The sequence below is a fragment of the Lepisma saccharinum genome, chromosome 10 (assembly GCF_977018435.1).
Source record: "Lepisma saccharinum chromosome 10, izLepSacc3.1, whole genome shotgun sequence".
In the NCBI taxonomy this organism is placed as follows: domain Eukaryota; kingdom Metazoa; phylum Arthropoda; class Insecta; order Zygentoma; family Lepismatidae; genus Lepisma; species Lepisma saccharinum.
Window position 1 is genome coordinate 15,302,626 of NC_139238.1, and position 14,498 is coordinate 15,317,123.

Consider the following 14,498-nt stretch of genomic DNA (forward strand, 5'->3'; position numbering starts at 1 on the left):
TGAATCAAAGCGAGGGTGTTAGCCAAAATAAATAGATGTGATTTCAAAATGGTAGTATGTAATTTAAATTTGTACGTTCATGCTGCAAGTGCTAATTTTTTCCTCTACTGTATGCGATTGATATGATTTACATGTCCTTTAAGCAACAGTTAACACATTTACAGATGTAACATCATCATTTTCAAGTATGTCACTTTCCATGTGTGAAACAATATGTATAGTTCCAATTTATGTATTCCCTTGTCATCATCATTCTATAAGTCCCACGTCGTGCTGGCTACGGAACACATGCAGGTTCGAGTCTTCTTGGGGAAGCGTAACAGCTTTTCTCCTGAGATTTCGTCCTGTGTATGGGACTGGTCGTCACCCACCATTGTGAGGAAATTGGGGAGCTACGAATGAGTAGTGTAGCCCAGTCACCGAACCTGGCAATGACAACTGGGGGTTTGTCGTGCTGACCACACGTTACCCCGTAACTGGTTGATAGGCCCTGGCCCTCACAGACTGTTGTCCCATTACTAATAACTTTTTGCAAAAGTTTTACAATACACAACATACACTTTTCAAAGGCCTGTGTAAAATGTTGTGAAGTGTTAAAAGAATATACGTAAAGCTATTAATAGTTCAATGTTTTTTTTATTGTTATAAATTTGACAGTACCTCAGGACACATGGACAATCTGTAGATTTTTAGAAATGAGTTGTTTGGAGCCAAGGAAGATTGGACTATCTGTAATTGAGACTTGGCATTTTTTATTTTAGCTTTACTTCAAAGAGGCCACTGTATTCTGTCTCTTAGTGGTAAGTTTAGTTTTAATATGAATGCAATAATTTTTGTTAAATTGGAATGTGCACCTATATCTTTGATTTCTTATTTTCTGAATGTTGTCCTTATGTCTGAGTTGCACAATTATTATGCACTGGGGTCATATGTGTCATTTGAAATGTTATTTCAAACCATTTGGTGAACCCACTAGGAATCTCTTAATATGCTTTTTTATTATTATTTTATCTTTTAAGTGTGTGTATGTTTTTATGACAATAGTTATCTTCTGTAATTTCATAATTGTCAAATATCAGCCATGTAAGGGAGCTTTCAGATCGAATAGACAAGCAACATAGGGGCTTCATATTATGAAATGGGTCCTATCTAATCTGTAGAAAAACATTTAGTGCAGCATTTGGTTGGTAGTGCTACCAATAACCGAAGTGACATGGTGTGCGAAACAGCTCAGTCAGAGTGACAAAGATTTCCTTTATTTCCGAAGGTAGGTTTCCAAGTAACACATGTCATTTGTTGTTGCTGGTTGCATGTCTCTTGTTGGCTGTCATGCGTCATTTGTCACTTCAGTTCGAAATCTTCCCAAAGAACACTTGGTGTTTCGGAAATGTGATACCATGCTTGTGCGGTGAGCACCATTACAAGTGGATGGGCAGCTAATATGGTGGTTAATAGCCAAAGCAAGTTGGCGTAAAGATTTTATTTGGAGCTATGATGCAACTGTTTTCGCAGACTTTTTTCTGCCTTGGTGGTCCAACTCGTTAAGCACATGACTCACTACCCGAGGTTTTTGGTTTAAGGCATGGGTATTGGTGTCCCTTCGTGAATTTGATGTAGTCATTTTAATCCTCAGCATTTGATTAGCTAAAAGTTTGCAGAAGTATAATTCAAAAAAGTACAGGCTCAAATTGAAAAATATCAGTTTTGTGGATATTCTGGCAGGCTGTTGGTTTGTCAGTGAACCTCAAGTTTGCATGAAAGGTGAAGATTTTGACTGTACCATAATTTATTTGGCAAATAGCAACATGTGTCTTAATCAAAGTATGGCTCACCCCTGTTCATTTTCTTAATTGGACCTAAGTCATCAGTTGGTTGACTTTGTATGATGGAAGGGGTGATGTCCAGGGGAAGATTGAAATGTGGACACTGGGGATACTAATAAAAACAATTGCAATTTTCCCATTTCAGAGATGGTACTCCTTTGGCTTGGTGGCAAAGTGCATTCAGTATTTTACTTACACTTTTGTCACTGGAAGTTCAGCTTTTAGCCCATGTTAGATGTAAAAAACCAAATTAAACAAACAAACAAAAATACACATGTATGCAAGGTATGTGAGCTTATCCAGGATTCGAACCTGGGTCTCTGCTGTACAATCCACAGCCATTGCTCAACGAACTGACCTCACAAGGCAACCCTACTTTCACCTGATTGTACTGTTTTACACACATGAGAATTGTCTCAGTGATACCACAGCAAGATCTCTTGCCTTTGAAACACTGATGAAGTTGACATGCCGAATATTTCCCAGCATGGAGCTGAATATTTCCGTACATTTTGTCACACTCAGGACATGCACAACAAAAACATGTACTAGTAAGCTCCACACTGGAAGATACCTGTCAACTTCACCAGCATTTCAACAGCAACAGATTTCATTTAATACCACCAAGACAATTTGTGCACAGTAAAACAGTGGAAGGCAAAAATCAGATCAAACCAGGCCAAGCTCAGTTGGTTGAGCTGTGGATGGTATGCCAAATCTTAGGTTGGAATCCTGGGTGATATGTTTTTGCTCAGATTTCTACTTTTCTTTGTAAATATTGCTCTTTTACGTCTGACCACGGCTAAAAACAGCACTGCCAGTGGTGAGAAATCACTAAGCCAAGGTGTATCAGTGAACTGAGACAGGAAACCTGGGTCTGTCTCGTGATCAAGCCTGCGTTTTTCATTCAAATTTCTACAATGTATATCGCGTATGTGCTCTAAAACATAAAATAAACTAACAACAAATTGTACAGGGTTAACGAATTTAGAAGTACTTTATCATTTATACAACGTAATATTCATGCATGCAGCATTTTAGAAATGCTAGGTAGAAATTTTTCACTTTCATAAAGGAAAAAGATAGACACATTGGATGAAATGAAAGAGAATTTGGCTTAAAAGTAGCTGAATAATATAGAGTTCCTCCTCTGCAAATGTACTGCATAAAAAAGAAAAATTATGCATTATTAAGTGAGGCAAGTGTACATCTACAGCTTCCTCAGAGATTGATGACTGACGTTGCACACTCGTTCTGATTGACTAGGCTACTTTTAAATGACGCAGCCATTCCTAATTTTCCATCTCGTCACTACATCACACTCTGCCTAAAAACCACAAGTTTTATCAGTCATTCAACCACAAGCATGGCTTTTTAATTTTCAAAATCCAGTTATATTTATCCTGCAAAAGACTCTGGTATTTGACAGTTGAAACAGAAATGTATATAGAGCTGGATGTTTTATAATCTGTGTAAAGTATCTACAGAATTTTCATGTAAATCTTTCTTTCTGTTGCAGAATCTTCTTAGGCTTTTCATTGTATCTTTAACTGGAATTATTGTGATAGCCATTCCCAATTTTGCCAGTCTTATGGCACTGGTTGGTGCTACATGCTGTACATTATTAGCATTCATTTTACCAGGAATATTCCATTTAATCATATTTAAAAAGTAAGTACTTGTGACATTTAAGATTACTTATGCAGCAAGTGCAAAGGGTTTTCAGCAACTGTAACTTGCATTTATTATATCATATTCTTGAGACTGACGAAAACTAATTTTTATGCTGGCTGTACACTTTTGTAGGGAGTTCAGATGGAAAATAGAGAAATATGAATCACCCAATCTCAAGTGTCAGATACTCAAAAAAGGTATAACAATAAAAAAATTAATGTTAGTGATGATGGGTGAAAACATATAATTTTAGTTTCTGTGGAAACAAAATGTCAGCTTACACACTGTAATATTGATTTTTTGGAGCGATTATATCTACCAACACAATATTTTCAGGACTGAAATATCCAACGAGTTATGCAAATTTCAGAATACTGGTTAATTTTGCACCAGAAAGTCAAATCTAGTAGGTGCTAAGAGATTTAATATTTTTATAATAACAGAGAAACAGTAGTATATTTATGTGTTATTTATGTTGTTTTTTTTAGAACAGAAAATGTTTAATATTCCTGAAATAATTGAAGACTTATAATGTGTATCAAGCGGTAATTATCAACATTGATATATTCAGAAGAAAACCTTGCAGTTTTGTAAAAGGGTATTGAGTTTTTGATTTAAGTCCACTTTATGCGCAGATAGGCTAATAGGAACTGGACTTATAGTGGTTCAGAAACCACTTTGAAGTATGTGCCTCCACCGGGTTTCAAACATGGCGACCCATGATTTGATGGCAACAGCGTTACCACTATGCCATCCGGGAGGCCTGTAAAAGGGTATGAAGTTAAATTCAGGTTAACATTTTCTATGGAGCTATCGAGTTCATTCACTTGCTTTTAAAAATCTAAACTATTCTCTCAAATTTCACCGTCTCATACCTCTTTTAATCTGTCCATGGGAAAACCTAAGAAAAAAGAAACAACCTGTAAGTAGTTCAGGCACTAACAGTCGAAAGCATTAGGGCAAAATCCAAATTAATTATAAACTATTTCAATTAGTTCGTTCATTTAAACATTATATATTTAATTACAGTGGAATGACGATTTTATGTTTTTAATGGAATCAAGAGTGAAAAATTTAAAAATCTTGAAAATTTTATGCCATTTTAGGACTGTTAAATATTGTAGGATATCGTAAAATTGGGGTTCCACAGTATATTTTTGTAATCTTCAACTATTTAGGTGTTTTTAACAAATGCTATTTTTTCAGTTTGCTGACCCAAAAGCAGAAGTTCCTGGACATATTCCTTGTGGTGCTTGGTGTAATCGGAGCGTTAATTGGCACATGGGACGCACTAAGTCGGATACACAATGCAGGTGACGTGCAGCCACATGCAAGTGTTAGGCAGCTCGATGCGGTGGTCAAGGAAATGTTCAATGCGACAACTCTAGACTATAGTTCTAATAATTCCAGCATCGATTTAGATATGTCGTTGCTTTCAAATAGCAGTGCTCATGAAATGTTCTAATGGCAGTTGTAATTGAAGTCATATTTGAAAGTCAGTATTCCCCTCTGTTTTTTTAATAATTCATGCAGCTTTTTTTTAGACGTGACATGTATATTGTATGTACTTCCATGTTTTCCTCACCCCAAAGTTTTTGTTTTTTAGTAATGAAGACATTTTTTCCCTTTATTTTATATAATTTTTTAAGTTGTGTAGAATGAGAGGGCTAAGCCGATATGAAACCGATGTATCAGTGTTGCAAATTTAATTGCCAGTACTTTGCAATAGTTTTCGAATCTATGTATCTTCTGATATGTGCATTACAGCAAGGTTTGCTATTAGGAAACACTAGGCTCTTTGTGAACTATATCTGAGAGACCCTTTGCAGTTTGAAAACTGAATATATAGGCAACTTGCATTTCTCATCAAATTCTACACTAAAACTACCATGATTATTAGTATTGCATAATTATTATATACATATACAGGGTTTTGCTGTGAACTGCTAACAACATGTAGCAACATGACATGTAGATAACGTCCAGGCAAACAACTTCCCTTTATAACTTTTGCTGCTGATGCCATATTTTGGTGCTAGAAGCCCTTGAAAAGCATAATTTATCCTTCGTGTATACACTATGTGTTACAGGTTCATGGTTTGCACTGAATTATTCTGTATAAAAACTGTACTCTAAGGGTTTACTTGATTGCAAATGGAATTATATCACTAATTTAGGCTTATTTTCTTCCTTCTATTTGAATGTGATCACTCTTGCACAAGAAATGAGTGAACAAACAATTTAACATCATTATAGGTGTATACAGTGGAACCTCAATTTTATGGTTTTTTAGGGGGCCAAGCTGAAAAGGTTAAAATGCAGGAAAATATGAAATCTAGGAAAATTTTATAACATTTTTTCTATTTCACCATTGAATACATAATGAAGGAAAATGTAAAGTTGGGATTCCACTATATATACACACGTATTTCAATAGTGTTTTGTTTAGTCTATGACTAAATTTAAACTCAATTGCTTCAGTGTTATATTGAAATCGGTAAGAATCTAAGAATAGATCAGTATTGGCTAAGCCCTAGAAGTTAGTGAAGGAAAATTTAGTGTTTAATGCTATGAAGACATGAACATCAATATTTTTATTAGTTTTTTGGGAAATGTGGTCATTTGACATCGTGTTTAAAATCTTGTGGAATTTAATTTTGTTTAATAGACATGTATATATGTTGTGTGAACATGTGTGTTTATTTGCTACATAATTTTATTGCTGCAAATGTATTTTCCTCTTCTTTTAGATGTTAACAAATATGTGTATTGATAAGGAATGCAAATAAGAGTTTGCATTAGTCTTTGATAATGTACCTGAATGGTTAAAGTAACACCAGAGAGGAAGGCAGTTAGTTCGAGCGATTAAATTAGCCTGTTTCAGAGAACTCAAATGAATGAACCGCAAATGTAATGAAACGAAACCAAGAAACTGAACCAATGAAAGAGCTTTTGTTATTCTTATAAGATGATCACCAATCCAACAGGCTATAATCACTCTTTCAACTGCCTTCCTGACTGTCGTTTACTACAGAAATAGCAAAAATTCTGGACTGCATGCAAGAGGCAATTTTATCAAAGAGATGCCATGTTGTTATAATTTGAATGCTGATTGAACACGAGGGATGACAATGATTATTTGGTTGATAGTGAATAATAACGAATAATAGTATATTAGTTTTTCAGTAATATTGCCAGTGATTTTTAAATTGCTTCAATAGTTCTGTAGTACAGAATTCTATTCTTCTGTGGCAGTTCTCACAATGCAAAATTAAAATCCACACACTAAGCAAAAAAATTGTAATCAATTTTGCAAATTTATGCAAAACCATGCAATAGCATTTATGTAATGGAGCATGGTCTGGGGAAGGCTACAGAAATGTAGCAATGTTTTTGTAGATTTGGGGGTAATGAATACCAAAAGTTGATTATTTTTCATTGGTTAGATCTTGTTTTTGCACATGTGCAAGAAACCAACCATGGATGTTGCATTGTATGCCCTGTATGCAGGGACTTTTAAGTTTTTTGTTTTACAATAATACCGGAAAATGTTGCTGGAAAGTAATTATAAATGGATAAAATTACAATGTTAAATACATAACTCTTAATAATGCAAATTTGGTCTTTTTCCATGAATTACACCACTTTATATGCATATATAGCAAGTAATGCCACAATAATCTGAAATATACAGTCATGCAAATATTCTGTGAATGAATAATACTCTGCAAGGAAACCACACATTGGCCTAACACATGTTGGGTCAATACCGAACGCAGGTTGGCTTGCACCAAAGTCACATTGTCAGTTCAATTCTCAGTTGAAGCATTTTGCACAGTGGTTCGGATCCCACTTTAAACTGTAGGTCCAGTTCCTATTAGTCTATCTGAGAATAAAGGGGACATAAAAACAAACTTAACATCTGTGGCAATATGAGAAGTTGTTTCAGAATGATGGTAGAACCTGTCAGAATTGTCAGTAACCATTCTGGCAAGTTGCAACAATGTATAATGTAGATGCACAATATAATTTAAATGCTGTCCATTTTCTAGAGCTTAAAGCTTTAACCTTTTAACATAATTTGTAATAACTTTAACATACTCGTGACAGAGCCTAATGCGTATTATCCAAAATGTTGAAATAGCTGCTAAAACAACACTGCAATAAGTACATAATAATGAAAAAAATATATGATGAATGTGATAATTTTGACAGTTGTGAAGAATTTCAAAATAAGTGAAAAGAGTCCATTCTGTAGTTATTGAAAAACTGATATACTGTTAAATGATTAGTTGTCAGTAGAAGCTTTTCCTACAATATAAACTATCAGATTCGTAAAGTGAGCATTTCATTACCATCTTTCACTAGTGTTTGTTGAATAGACTAGTTCACTATTGCTTATTTTATTGGCTCATCCCTATTGCTAATACATTTAGCATTCAAATCTATTTCCTTGGAAGAATTTTTCATACATAACTCAATCTGTGGGACCAAGGATGTTTGGAGTGTTAGTTAAATGAAAGAAATGTAATGTAAATGTTTATATGAATGGAAAGTAAGAAAATGATTATTCAGTATCAATAGCACTGAAAGTGTGCAAAGCAGCATAAAAAAAAACAGTATACAGTACTAATTTTTTGCTTTTTGTGCTGGAAACATGAGTCACAACATGTTTTTGTTTTTAATTGTTATATTGCAACAGCAAAACCATGTATTATTAGGTTTTATTTAACTGAGTGTGTGTATGTATAAGAAATTGCTTAAACAGAAGCATGTTTGTTAGTGGTAGAAATAATAAACATATTTAGATAAATAAATTGAAGCAGAGTAGTTCATGTTTATAAGAATTGTGTTTCCATTGTTATATGATCGTGTTATATATTTTTCTTATAGGTGAAAGTTGAGTAATTTTATAAATATATTTCTTTTTGTGAATTTATTTATCAGCTAGTAGGAAGCTGAAGGCCGTTAGTTATCTGTATTTCTAATAATGTTGTTGTTAAATTGTTCTAGTCTCGTATGTTAAATATGCATATTGAAAATATATATATCCCTTGATTTGATGTATAGTGTGAGAACTCTATAGCAGTATTTATGAATTTGATAAACTGATAAACAAATTCACTGTCCAATCCAGTGTTTTTTATTAGGATATTTGCTACTGCATAACTGTATGTGTACATAAAGATACATCAGAAATGCCAACAAGGTAAAATTTATAAAATGAATTATTTTGTCTATTTGAAATCTGCTACAGTTCAATTGTCTTGTGTACATTTGGATACTGATTGAAAATTAGGTCTTAAACTCGTGCCCAAGACCCATTTTAGACGGTAGGCCTCTCCGATGGCGCAGTGGTAGCGTCGTTGCCTTGTAATCAAGGGGTCCCGGTTTCGATACCCAATGGAGACACATGGCACAGTAGTTCGGATCCCACTTTAAACCGTAGGTCCAGTCCCGATTAGCCTTAATGTGCATAAAATAGACTTAAAACACCAACTCAAACCAAACCATTTTAGATGGAGAGACTTTTCTTGTCATTCTTTCTTAGGATTGATGCTATGCTCTTCCGTGTCTCCCTTATATTTGCGTTCTTAAATAAAAAATATGGCTGAGGCAGTCCCTATACTTTTCCGAGTCTGAGCATTTTGCAGGGTCTGAAAAATTGCCACAACACTCACAGTGCAGCTTCTGTAAATTATACAAAATTAGGGTTGTGATCATGGACATCAAGAGTGGCTAGGTATATCAGTGGTAGAGCAATGCCAAGGTATGCCAGAGGCCTGGGTTCGAGTCTGTCAAGCCTGCATTTTTTTGCTGAAAATTTCTACATAGTACATCTCCCATGTGCCTAATCTTCAATATTTTACTTGAATGTTGTAAAAAATGTTTTTTTTTTTTTAAATATGTCTGTTATAAAAGCTGTTATGAGATTTTCAGGGTCATTTTCATGCCATTTCTGTTAATAAAAGGGCTAAGGGAAATACTTCTGTCTAGTATGGGCCTACACTTCCCCCTTCCCCTTCCACATACATACATCAGAGTTAAGCATTTTACCAGGTGTAAATTATCTTGTTGGTAGTTCTGATATCAATGTAGTGGTGCTCAATTAATGCTATATTAAACTGACAAAAAAATTTAAGAAATATATGAAAACTCCATATTGTGACCAGGAGTCACACATCTTAAATCTTGTAAAGTATTATACACAAATATTGTTATTGGTGCTAAAAAAAGTAACTTGCAGTGCATATTGAAAATTGATTATTAAAAACCCTTGTGCTACTGTGTAGCATTGTATTAACTGTTTTATAATATATATTTTTATAATACATGTTAGTAGTTATTAGCAGTAGTACAATCTTGTTCTTCCTTTGTATTGCTAATGTACATTTATCAAGGGAACTTCGAGACCAAAGTGACAAGGGCCCAAGTTCAGATTGTTTAATTCTGAATTTATCATAGTGCACAGGCATTTTTGTATGTGGTTCTATTTCTAATTATGTCTGTTAACGCATACTTCAGAGCCTTAGAGGTTACTTAGTGTTTTCTCGTTCATATACTCCCATATGATTTTTTCAAAGCAGCCATTAGAGTTTACTGTGAGCTTGGATACGGACTGCTGGTGCCATGTATGTGATGGGGTGCGAAGGGGTGTTTCGTCACTAAATGTTTTTGTTGTTACTTTAGGTAGGTCAGGTCTAGGACTCTTAGTATTAAAATAATGCTCCTAAATACCTGATCACTAAGGCCAGGATTTTTATGACATCATATTTTTCTTGGTAAGGGTGATGTGTTCCCTAAATATATAAAAATTCATATTGTGAAGAAACTAATTAAATGAAGGTGCTTTTTAAGGGCATACTTTGGAATATTTGGCCATTTATGCATGATAGAGCATATTTTGATGGATTTCCGTTCATATTCAGCATATTTTGGCATTTTCAAGAAATATACAATCATTATCGAAGTGGATTCGTTCTTACTCCCATGTTTACTCGAGAGTTGTTTTTTTTTTTACTGCAGCAAAATCTTTTTCATTTTTATTTGAGAATTTAGAGAAAGTATTCATTGTGCATTGTAACTCAGGGCCCATAAAGTGAACTAAAAATAGCACGTATGTGAAAATATCTCGGCATTTAGATATTGATGTTTGAAACAGTCCAGTTATAAGAGCATATTTTTCAAATTATACAGGGTAAGTCAAAATGATGGACCCGATTTCAGACATTTATTCTGTGAAATATAATAAACATGTTATTCTGAGATATGTGCTAAGAAAGGTCAACTGTCAAAGTTTTTTTTTTTCAAACAAATCACAAGTGTTCTATGTGAGCACCTCGCGTAACACGGCACACATCAAGCTGATAGTCTATCTCCTGCCAAACCTTGTGTAGCATGTTGCAGTCAATATCAGCAATGGCTGCTGTGATGCGGGCACACAGGTCATCCAATGTTGTTGGAAGTGGTGGTTTGTAAACATGATCCTTGACAAAACCCCACATGAAGAAATCACATGGGGTCAAGTCGGGGGAACAAGGTGTCCAATGAAGGAGAGGTCGATCTTCCGGAGATGCACAGCCTATCCAACATTGTTCCAATGCCCCATTGAGATGGTCCCGCCAGACAGTTTTCTGTGGAAGTTGAAGTTCTCTCGCTGCCTGGTAGGTGGACTTCTGTGGACTCCGCATGAAACATGTGCACATTCGTTCCACTGTCTCTTCCCCAGTCAACGGACGGCCAGTCTATTTTCATTTACAGATGCAGCCCGAATCTCTGAAATGTTCACACCACTTACGAAGGGCCTTCCACGTAGGTGGTTCTCTCCGATATTTGGTACGGAAATGCCGTTGCACACTAATCACAGACTTGTTCACATGATAATCAAGCACACAGAAATATCTCTGTTCTCCAGTCAACGCCATTTTCCTGCTCGCTGCTGACTCCTAGCGGTAGAAAGTGAAAACACTGCGTGGAAACTAAACTTTGAAAGTTAACCTTTCGAAGCGCATGTCTCACAATAACATATGTTTATTAGATTTCACAGAATAAATTTCTGTAATCGGGTCCATCATTTTGACTTACCCTGTAGTGCATACGTATATTGTAAAATTTTAGGTCATAAGAGCATATTTTATTTTGCATATTTTGGTGATTTTTAGGTCATAGAAATCCTAACTCTACTGATCACGTAATATCTGGTCATGATCACAAACTGCCTTTTGATCCTTGCATCAAAATCTGCAAAAACTCATGCCAGAATCCACTGTAAACCAAGACGACCTGCTTACGGATACTACATTTAAAATCACAATTTCTCCGGTAACTAACACTTAGTGAAGCTTTTAATTGTACTAATTAGTTTCTCCAAGCTTCGAAGTTACTCACACAATCATTTCCAGTATTATAAACCACTTCCTAATACTCCTATAAAACTTGAGAAAATCATGAACATTCGTAACCTTTACCGTAACATAGGCACGTCCTCTCTATAAAAGCATTCACTGCAACCAACAGACCGAGGCAACATGATGCATACTATTGAGGAAACGGCCCAGTTCGAGTGACAAGCAATGTGTGCAGCATGTTTTGACGTTCCAGTATGAAAGGCTGTATTTATTTCTTAAGATTCATTTCCAAGTAACCTGTGTCACTTGTCACTTTGGTCTGAAATCTGCATAAGAGTGACATTGTTGTGTCCCATTAGGAATTTGCATAACTTGAGACATCAGTTTCATGTTTTAAAGTGGAATGGTATGTGAATATATACTTTTTGGAAATTGTGAACGTCACAGCACTAATTAAGAGTTACTGGTTACATTGGTTCAAAGAACGTAATTATCAATCTAGAAAACAGGCTGGATTGGCTTGTCTGAAGAATTTTGAGAACGGAACTGACAATAGTGTAAATAATGTAATGAAGGCAGCTTTTTTTTGTGTAGGTAAATGTGCATCAAGAATGATCGTTGCAATAAGCATTTTTACCATTTATGTGTCATTTTAAACTGCCATTAAAATACAATGGTGCTTTGGGTATTATTGGTGTTGTAATTTTTTAGTGAGAAGAAATATGCATAATTATATTAATTGTTTAATTAACGCTTGACAAGAATTAAGAGTAATATATTTCCTATCTTTACTCAGTCAACTATTGCAACATTTGGGAAAAAAGAATACAAGGTTAAACATGTATAATTACACATTGGTATATTTTTATTGAAATATCTGATATTTGGCAGTATTGAGTAAAAATTAAAACTTTGCATTTGTTCAAATAGCGCAACATTTTTGCTCTCATTTCTAAATACACCACTATATATGATAGTGTGTATATGTACTATTATGAATATAGCTGAGAGAGTATCCATACCACTCTAACTATATTGTTCAAAAGAAAAAAGTAGTAATATTCAGGCAAGATCTGATTAGATTTATTTGTATTATTTAGCATCGCTTTTCTGCTACTTTTGGCTAACGGCGACGATGAGGATGAGTGATGATATGAAATTGATGAAGGGACAGTCACATAGAACACCTATGCCCAAGCTGGGGCACCTGGTATTGTAACATGTTGTGCTAACCACTCCACCATGGAGGTCGGCTATTCAGGCAAGAGAACTGAGGAAATATAACAGAAATGTTACTATTATCAACCCTAGAACACTACCGTATGTAAAATTTACGTATTATTTGCCTTCAAATCCCTCCCCTACCTCGCACCTACACACCCCTCAACCTAGCAGTGCCTCAAGTTGTCTGTCGGACATAAGGCAGTACTGTGGTAAGGAGGGTGCAAACGCTGATCATCTTGTTTTGGTTTGTTATGTTATGCACTGTACGTCAGTTTTACATAGCTGTAGTAAAACGAGAAAAATGTTTCACGTAATTTTGACATTTGTAAATTCGTTTACAACCATGCACTATTTTCTTGTAAGACTTTAAAATTACATTCGTTCTTTATTTACAGCATTATGAATATTATTATTGTTTGCTTTTCATTGTTTCAACTTTTTGCCTTCATTCTTAATGTATAACAATGGTGCAGTGGTTGTGTCCTCGCCTTGTAATCAAGGGGTCTCGGGTTCAATTCCCGGTGGAGGCACATAGTGGTTCGGATCCCACTTTAAAATGTAGGTCCAGTCCCGATTAGCCTTACTGTGCATAAAGTGGACTTAAAACACCAACAATCAATCAATCTTAATGTATGAACGGGCTTGTCAATCAAGACCTTCTCTTAAAATATTCTATGTTTAGTAAAAACCATGGTTTATACATTTTAAAATGAAGAATAAAATTCGAATATAAGGAAAATAAAGAAAATAATGTTCACAAAGAATCGTCATTTTGTTTGCATGATGTAGAGGTTGTTTTAAAAATAGATTCCTTCATGTAGGTAAAATTTACTTAGTGCTAATTACACTGTAATATTGGAACACGGTAGTGTTCTAGGGTTAACGCAATGTTCTCGTGCATTGTAAGTGAGAGCGAGAATTAATTTGTAAATGCACTATCTTATGTTCTGTTATTTCGATAAATTATTCATTTATCGTTCTCTACTGTAGTTCACAGAATTGAGTTCCAGCCCTTGTATGAATGCTTGTTGTGAGTATCCCTTCATCCCTTTCATGTACTCATTGCTCATCCTCATCGTTGTGATTAGCCAAAAGTGGCAGAAAATGACGCTAAATATACAAATAATACATTTTTTCTTTTGAGCAGTGCATAATGTTCTGATATGTATTGATACACTTGTGTGAATCTCCCAAGAGTATTTTTGAGGTGTAATCAAATTTGTTCATGGTTCACACTCCAGGTATCCTACAGGATACTTGATAGGCTTTATGTCAAAAGTGGGCAAAGATTCAGATATCCATATCTGAAATTGGGAACATATTGTATTACAGTCAGTATTAAAAGTTGCTGAAGGGGAGGGGGGAGTCTGGCAGTTTTCCCTCTAAGAATATATGTATAGTCCCGTCATAATTAGTCTCTTGTTTTGTC

General features: G+C 35.0%; 2 protein-coding genes across 4 annotated transcripts in view; one reads left to right on the forward strand and one right to left on the reverse strand.

The window, feature by feature from the left end:
- Positions 1-8,806, forward strand: part of LOC145993786 (uncharacterized) — a 32,592-nt gene extending 23,786 nt beyond the window's left edge. The window contains exons 8-10 of one of the 2 annotated variants that reach the window (XM_083129585.1): positions 762-800; positions 3,343-3,494; positions 4,704-8,806. In XM_083129585.1, the coding sequence (XP_082985711.1) occupies positions 762-800; positions 3,343-3,494; positions 4,704-4,962 (450 nt within the window). In that variant the 3' untranslated portion in view covers positions 4,963-8,806. The remainder of the gene's footprint in view (positions 1-761; positions 801-3,342; positions 3,495-4,703) is intronic. The other variant, XM_083129586.1, reaches the window with a different exon arrangement.
- Positions 1-14,498, reverse strand: part of LOC145993787 (kynurenine/alpha-aminoadipate aminotransferase, mitochondrial-like) — a 96,449-nt gene that overhangs the window by 70,255 nt on the left and 11,696 nt on the right. The gene's annotated exons all lie outside the window — the stretch shown is intronic.